This window comes from Rhododendron vialii, chromosome 8a (genome assembly GCF_030253575.1).
Source record: "Rhododendron vialii isolate Sample 1 chromosome 8a, ASM3025357v1".
NCBI lineage: Eukaryota > Viridiplantae > Streptophyta > Magnoliopsida > Ericales > Ericaceae > Rhododendron > Rhododendron vialii.
This window is the reverse complement of record NC_080564.1, coordinates 12,996,628-13,004,740: the sequence shown is the minus strand read 5'-3', so window position 1 is coordinate 13,004,740 and position 8,113 is coordinate 12,996,628. Positions and strand designations below refer to the sequence as shown.

General features: G+C 38.4%; 1 protein-coding gene across 1 annotated transcript; it reads left to right on the top strand.

The window, feature by feature from the left end:
• The first annotated feature begins 322 nt into the window (after window positions 1–322).
• On the top strand, window positions 323–5,277 carry LOC131336706 (outer envelope pore protein 24, chloroplastic-like). The gene is made up of 3 exons (XM_058372642.1): window positions 323–612; window positions 1,890–2,249; window positions 5,015–5,277. Exons 1-3 carry the CDS (start codon window positions 406–408, stop codon window positions 5,093–5,095), a joined length of 648 nt encoding a protein of 215 aa, XP_058228625.1. The 5' UTR covers window positions 323–405; the 3' UTR covers window positions 5,096–5,277.
• The last annotated feature ends 2,836 nt before the right edge of the window (window positions 5,278–8,113 follow it).

Sequence of the window (8,113 nt, the reverse complement as noted above, 5' to 3'; positions counted from 1 at the left end):
CTATAACTTATTAATTAGTGTAAATACAAGTCACATAATGCGTGAACGAGTGTGGGTGCGAGAGCATGAAATTATCTTTAAAAAGCTTTCCAAACAAATAAAATTCATGAGTGCGAAGATTGAAAGCGTGAGCGCAGTGTGGTGATTGAATGCACGAGCGAATGCAATTTTAAAGGATTATGTGACTCCCACCCACCCACTACTTAATGACGTGGCGCATAGAAAATATGTTGTTGCAGCAGAATAACTAGAAAGTCGTAAACAGAGAATCCACCGAATGTTTGTGTTTTTGTCTCCTACTAGTATTTCCCTCGTACCCTCCACCGATATAACTCTGTCGATCCTTCTCGAAAATCCTCTTTATTCCCCACCGATAATCTCTCTCTCTCTCTCTCAATCTGGAAAATGCCGAAACCGAAGGCTTCACTGAAGGCGAGGTACGCAACTGACAAGCTGGGCGTGGTGGGCACTCTGGCGGTCGACGCCGGCGACTTCAGACTTCTTGCCTCGGCGACTGACACCACCTTCGTCGGCGGCCTCTCCTTGAACGGCCTCTCTCTCTCCATTGAGAAGCCAGGCTCATTCTTCATCGACTACGACGTCCCCAAACAGGTTCACTTTTCGCTTTCTGGTAAAAACGTAGGAAAATTAAAAGGACCGGTACAATATCGTCGTGGTTATGATTCTCGGTTTGTTAATTATCCGGGAACATTGATTCGGGATATTCAAAAACTCAAGTAGGCTCTATATTCTTTATGACCTGATGTTCGGCCAGCTTACGTGCATGGTGCACCTAGGAGGATAAGGACTGGGCGCACAGCAGACTCTCATTGGCTTGAGGTTTGGAATGTTTGGCAAACTTGCTACCTCGTAGCCGTAGGGCAAGCCCTTTGGTTGTTTTGTTATACCCACTTGGCCAAATCCAAGGAGTCTCGATTAGGATCCAATACGGTATTCAAGGTGACTCAAAGTTGATAGTTTACGTACGGAACCCCATAATGAGTTTAGAAAGTTAATCCTGATGGCTTTGGAACGAGTAGTCGAGGAGAGTTCTGTAATATTTAATGTCAAGAACTAGAAGTATAGAAAGAGAAAGGTCTCGATAGTAAAAAATCTCTTATGGTACTTCAGTTTCAGCTAAACAAATTATAAGGAAATCTTCTTTACGGCTCTTCTGTAAAGAAGAAGTTAAGGAGCTCAATCCCGACTGTACAAAGTGTTTTTAAACAATCCGGATTGAAAATCAATTATGAGCGCGAAATTGAACAGCTTTGTGAATAGGACTCCGTGAAAAAGACACTCTCACATATTATATAACTTTAGCGAAATTCTAACCACCGCCCAATGGGCCTTCGATAGCCTCTATAGAAAGATTATTAAGTGCTCTTGGAGCAACACTCCGGGTCCTTCCCATCACATATTAGTGTGTGGTCCCACACTTTGAAGTTGGCTAGACAACATGAAGAGTGCCTTTGAGCATAGCAATGCTCACAAGCACTAAACACTTTGTCCTTAATGTATGTGTATAAAGTGTGCAAAAAGAGTATGTATGTGAGAGTATATTGGGAGGCATGTTTTGTCTTTCCTTCCAACTTAGCAAAGACCCATCATTCATATAAGACGACTTCAAATCTATACATTTGAAATCCACCACAATCCACATTAGAATTAGTGGAATAGTTGTCTCAGTTCATCCCAAGTTGCGTAAAAATTTAAGTACAACTCTTCATTAGGAACTGAAGACACAATATGATCTAATGCTCACTTCCTTGGGCTGGCTTCAGTTTAGATATCATTTTGTTTTGTACATTTCAATTCGAGCCAGAGGTTTGGAAGTTATCAATTTGGGGCTTTTTGTATATATATATATATATATATTTTTTTTGTAGGATGTTCTGTTTCAGTTCATGAACACAGTCAGGGTTTTGGACAAACCCTTGAATTTAACTTACACTCATGAGAAGGGCGTGAACCAGACTGCATTGAACGGGACGCTGGTGCTTGATCCCGCCAACAAACTCTCGGCCAATTATGGGTTTGATTCACAGAATTGCAGGTTGAAACACACCTACATGCACCGAGCGAAGACCACGTTCGAGCCAAGCTATGATTTCGCACAGAATTCGTGGGACTTCACAGTGTCACAGAAGTTGTCTGATGATGACATACTGAGGGCTTCGTACGAGACGTCTAGCAAGGTTTTGGGATTAGATTGGTCAAGGAATTCCATGCTTAATGGAACGCTCAAGGTATAACAAGTGCATTAATCTAAGTTAAAATCTTTTTTCCCCCTTCTCTTGGTTTATCTGATATGCTTACTCCATTGGTTTTGGCATAAACATGGTATTTTAACAACGCTTTAGATAAGGGATAACTCGCAAGTAATTATGATTGAATTTGTGAACCAGAATAGCACACTTTGCAAGATAACATTTGTAACTTGTTTGTATAATTTAATCATGGTTTAGGGTCATATGTTACTTCTTATAGTTTTTAAAGTGTGGTAGTATTTGATCAGTAATATTTTTGCTTGCATATATCTTGTGGATAGCGATCTATTGTCTGGGATTTTTGTATTACTAGGTTCACGTTGGAGAGGAATGCTGTCCCACCTCCTACACTTTAATTTCACTTAATTTTGTGTTGGGAACTGCATGGGTTCTGTTGTTGTTGTTGTTGTCATGGTGTATGCACCGTATCTAATCCAACTTCTCCTACGAAAATTGGAATTAGATTTTCTCATGTGAGAGTTGATGGTGACTATGTAGATCTGAGTCTTTGGCAAAGTTTGAATTGATATAAAATCTATTATGATAAAGTGCGGTGACTCTAGAGGCTATAGTGACCTATACAGTTAATGTAAAACTAGTATGGCATTAAAGTGGTGATCAAAATTCAAAACCAAAAGAGTTTCAACTCAGAGTAGATGTTTTAGCTGGGTCCTTATCTTTTTCCCATGGTTTCTCAGTGGATGTTTTAACTGCAACTCTCTATGCGGGTTGGTAAAATCATCTTCCTTCCAGAATAATTCTTTTCCGATTGGAATCTTTGAGATGTTTGAAATGGTTTATCTTTGTGTAAACATGGATATGAATTTTGTTGTTTGGAAGGATAGGAAAAGTGTATAGGGTGTACATAACCCTAACACATAACGATCTTATTTTTATAGACGACTCACATATTAAATAAGTAAACTAAGCAATGTGGGACTACTACTATTACTATATTCTAACACTCTCCCGCAAGCTGGAGACTCTCCTCCAGCTTGTTACATATCAACCAACGAAACAATTACATCAACTACTAGCAGCAATAACAAAAAACAACCAACATGTTAAAAATAATAATGGAACAACTTTCAATAGCAACAACCAACGAAACGACAACGATTTCAACGAACGAAACGACTTCAACAACTTCAACGATCAACCAACTTCAACGTTTTCAATGACTTCAACGAAATAATTTCAACAACCAATGAATCAATGAACAAATTCAACGACCAACGAACGTTTTCAATGACCAACGAATTAATGGACGAATTCAACGAAACAATTTCAACAACCAACAAAACCAATTTCAACTACCAACTTCAACAACCAACTTCAATTACCAACCAACAACCATCAACTTCAACGAAATAGATGACAAAACAAGATATGTTACCACGCTCACCAAAAGCATGTCCAAAAACCCAACTAGGAAACCCAGAATTATGACCATGTCCACGACTAAATGAACAACCAACAGCAACAGAGACAGCGGAAGCAAAATCAGATTTCATTACAAATATATCACCGTGTAATAAAAGGCAACCAACTAATACATGTAGACTGTTTCGAACATAACCCACCAGTGGTGTGATGATTTCGAACGCTCCTTAGGGAATTTCAGAGGTTGTCGGCACCTTGGGGATGGAGATCAAGGATTTTCGAAGTGAAGGAGAATTGTTTTGGAGATTTTGGAGACTTGGCTACTGCTGGCGAGGGTCGCCGTGACTGGGTTATGGCCGACGAGTACAATTTAGGTGCCGACGAGGCTATTCAGGCGCCGATGAGTACAGTTTAGGGACTGGGTAATCGATTTTGAGGGATTTCGGCCACAATTTGGAGTTTTCGAAGGTCAGAAACTTCGATTAGGGCTTTGGTTATGGAGTTCAAACATCATAGGCTCCGATTATGGCTTCGATTTAAGGTTTCAAAGGTTTGGATTTCTGGATTTATGGGATTTAGGGTTTCAAAGGTTTGGGTGATGCAGAAAAGAGATTGCGTGAGGGTTTCGGGTTTCGGTGGCTGTTTGTATATCTAAGGTGTATGGTGAACCCACTCTGATACCATGTTGTTTGGAAGGATATGAAAAGTGTATAGGGTGTACATAACCCTAACACATAACGATCTTATTTATATAGACGACTCACATACTACTAATACTATATTCTAACAGATTTATGTAATTGAGTTATGTATACGTGAGATGTTTAACTAGTTTTTGTGGTCTAGCTCTCTTTGGAAGTACAAATCTTATGTTTGGCCCTTGCCTTAAAGTATTATAAGGATTAAGGAGCACAAAGGTTCAGATTATGATGTTTGAACATGAGTATACACGCTACGTAATGGAGATGTTTTTGTTATACTAGGTTCTTGGAACTTTTTAAAAAAGGGGTTGGGAGTTGTTCTTTGTGTGTAATGCTGGGATTCCTGTTTACCACTTGGCAATAATTTGAACTCTTTACATTTGAAGTTTTGAACTGTTTGTTAAGAGGAAAAAACTAAAAATGGACACAATCAAGCTGGGTGCAAACTACAAAATTTAACTATTATATCGAAGCCACTTCAGTGTTGTTTTCGAACTGATATATGCCCGTGCCCTCTCCTCTTCCATTATGAATCTGTATTGGCGGCGTTCTTTACCTTGTGTGTTTTTCTTCCATACGTGTTTATACACCTCTACTAACAAAAACATCTTTCTTGGATTTGATGATATTGAAACTTCGATATTGTTTGTGCTTATTCAGATTTCTGCATCCGTCAATTTGGCAGAGAAACAGAAGGTGCCAAAGTTTTGTGCAGAAAGCAGTTGGAATTTCGATATGTAATTTTTCCTCTCTTTTACCTGCCAATATCCTTGTTTCTATAAAAACGGCTGCCTCAGTTGGTCGTATGCCGTGTGGATATGAGCTATGTTTCATCAGTTTTGTAAAGCAGTCTATAAGAAGATCAATGACTGATGTAGAATCTTTTTTTAGTCTAATCAGAATTTTCTTCTTAGTTTTGAAATTACCTTATTTCTTTGTTTATACTTGTAATGGGCATACATATGTGGTCTATGGTTCCTGTTTCAGTTGTTTTTGCTGGAGTTTAGGTGCATTTCATTCATCATAAGCAATGCCATCCATCTTCTTTCAATTTTCAAATGGATTTTGAACTTTATTTTAACTTTCATCCTTAATTCATTTTTTATCTTTATTTTTTGGCCAAATTTTGTTCTTCAAAAATGAAAACTAAGAGTTCGAAGATACGTACTTTCAGACAATGAAATTTTTTTTTGTTTAGACAATGATGTTCCTGGACGACAGTCTGCAGATATGACCTTAGAACTCAAACTTGCTTCAGTTGGAGCCCAAGTCTCGAAAAGTAAAAAAAACTAGCTAGTTATGGCCCAAGTTTTTATACCCTGCAATAGCTTGAGAGTACTTTGCACTGGGCTTCCCCTCACTAGGTTTGAGTCTTGACTGATGAATTCTGGTTCAGGTTTGGTCTCTGACTTGGTCTTTCGAGGAAATGTTTTAGTTAGCACACTCCACGGAAAATGTTATGTTACCATGCTTTATAGGTTCTATTATTCATGTTTCCTGGTTAGTCTTTGTTTCTTTATTATGCATATTATTATTTTCCTAAATTGTTTAGGTTTCTTGGTCATCAAAATGCTAGGTTCTTGTTAATTCACTTTTACCACAATATCAATTATTCAATAAAATACTTACTAAGCAGAATAATACATAGTATGTTCAATAAAAACAAAGCAGGCTAGCAACAATCCTCCCGGCCTTCAAGATATAGCATGTCGCAGTTGTCATAATCCTACGTAGCGATTCCATAAGTTTAGAAGATTCCATGAGTTTGGAAGTAAAATCATTATATACCTTTAAAACATACTTTTTGTTTAAATAAATCTTATGATACGTGCCCTTTGGTTTAGTTCATTTAGAGGAAAAATAGACAAATTTATCTATACATATCTTATGTTTAAGTAGATTTTTTTGCATGACCAGCCCGGTCGGAACAATAAAGATAGATGATGTAGGTTTGGTTCAAATCTGAGCCTTTGTATTTCGGAGAATGTAAGTACTGGAGAGGTGTGGATGATTTACGATTAGAAGGACGATAGATGGAGTGATCTAGGGGGTGAAAAGAAGGGAAGTGTACAAAATGGACTAATGCAATCACTCTGTGTTCGTGAGGTCGGGGCAGGAACCCTAGGAGAAAGACAATAGTGACACTGTGGAAAAGATATTCTCTTTCTTAAGAATTACTGCTCACCAACTTTCTCTCTCTTAAGTGTCTTATTGTCTCTGAGAAATCTGAGAATTGAATGTTTCATATTTATAGATATCTAGGGCGAGTACTCAACCACCAAAAGGCTCTATAAAATATTGACATGTATCTTCTTCCGTACCTCTTAACCACGAGGGCGGCATAGCTCCTCGCGCCAGCCTTGAGCACGCTGGCCTCTTCCCCCCTTTTGCAACGTCATGACTTGATCAGCCATGCTAGTATAACGACCAAGCCGCAGAGGGCCTCTTGGGCCTTGCCATTGCGACCAGAGCACACTTGAATGTTTGGGTTAAAGCATTTGCTGGCTTCAACCTCTAGCTCTGGGGACACGCTAGTCTGGGCATCATATAAGATTCAATTTGGCCATTTGTGTCTCTCTTTACTTTTCGGAGCCGCACCAACTTTCTCTCCTCCCTTCGGGCTCCCTTCTCCTTCTCGAACCGCACGGAAGGTTGATCTCCAATATATTGGGCCCACGTAGGGACCTTGGTCTCGCAGGGTCGCGTGTGGCCACCTCCTCCCCCGCGTGCGGCACGGGTCCCACCACTTTTTCAGCTGTGTCATGTTGACACCATGTTTTAGACTCGAGTTGGTTATTAAACCTCTTGATTGAGTCAAACCTCATGGTCGCTGACCTCCCCACAGATGTAAAAGGCCTATATTTGATCACCACTTTCTAAAGAGTCGAGAGACAATCCACAATAAATACACGATAACATGTCATACTCCCGCCGTTCCAAAATGAGTGACCTTTTTGGGAAAGCTTGTCATTTTCAATTGCTTATATCTTTCAATGTGAATGTCAAAAAATATGCAATATGGATCTTATTTGATAGATTATAATTAGTTCTACTAAACAAAATTTTCAAAATCACATAAAACTTCGTAAATTGAAAGATATAAGCATTTAAAAATGACACGGAGTCCCAAAAAGGTCAGTCATTTTGGAACGGAGGGAGTATTATTGAAGAGCTCAATTTTTGTATCATCAAAGCACTAAATTAATATGCACAATAAATTTTGAATTGGGTATAATTATTTTATATTCACACTTGTTAACATATCCTTCTCAATATGTATTTTAAGCTCTAAAAAGCCAATCTCATTTGTTTTGGCAATTTTATTTGACAAAACACCCAATTCGTTTTATGCTTTTTATCAGTTTGTAATTTATTTTACTTACTCCCTCCGTCTCTTTTTAAGTGTCCTGCTTCATAACTCTAACTTATTAAAAAGACATTATCATTATACATTTCACATCAACTTTTTCCTCCACTTTTCCTACTTACCCATCATCATTACACTTTTACTCACTAACTTTTTAAAATGAAATCTACTTTTAAGGAGAAAATAGACAATGCATCAACTTTTACCCTCCTAACTTTACAAAATAGACACTTATTAAGGGACAGCCCAAAATGAAATACTGGACACAAAATAAGGGACGGAGGGAGTAGTATTTTAGAGGTTCTGTTTAGGTTTTATGTGGAAAGGAATCATATTCAACATATAATGAGTACGGAGTATTTGAGTGTGGCAGTATAATTGTGTTGCAATCC

Coding starts and splice junctions, on each gene's coding strand:
- LOC131336706 (XM_058372642.1), top strand. CDS start 406: ATGCCGAAACCGAAGGCTTCACTGAAGGCGAGGTACGCAACTGACAAG. Junction 613..1,889: donor ACTACGACGTCCCCAAACAG/GTTCACTTTTCG, acceptor TTTTTTTTGTAG/GATGTTCTGTTTCAGTTCAT. Junction 2,250..5,014: donor TGCTTAATGGAACGCTCAAG/GTATAACAAGTG, acceptor GTGCTTATTCAG/ATTTCTGCATCCGTCAATTT.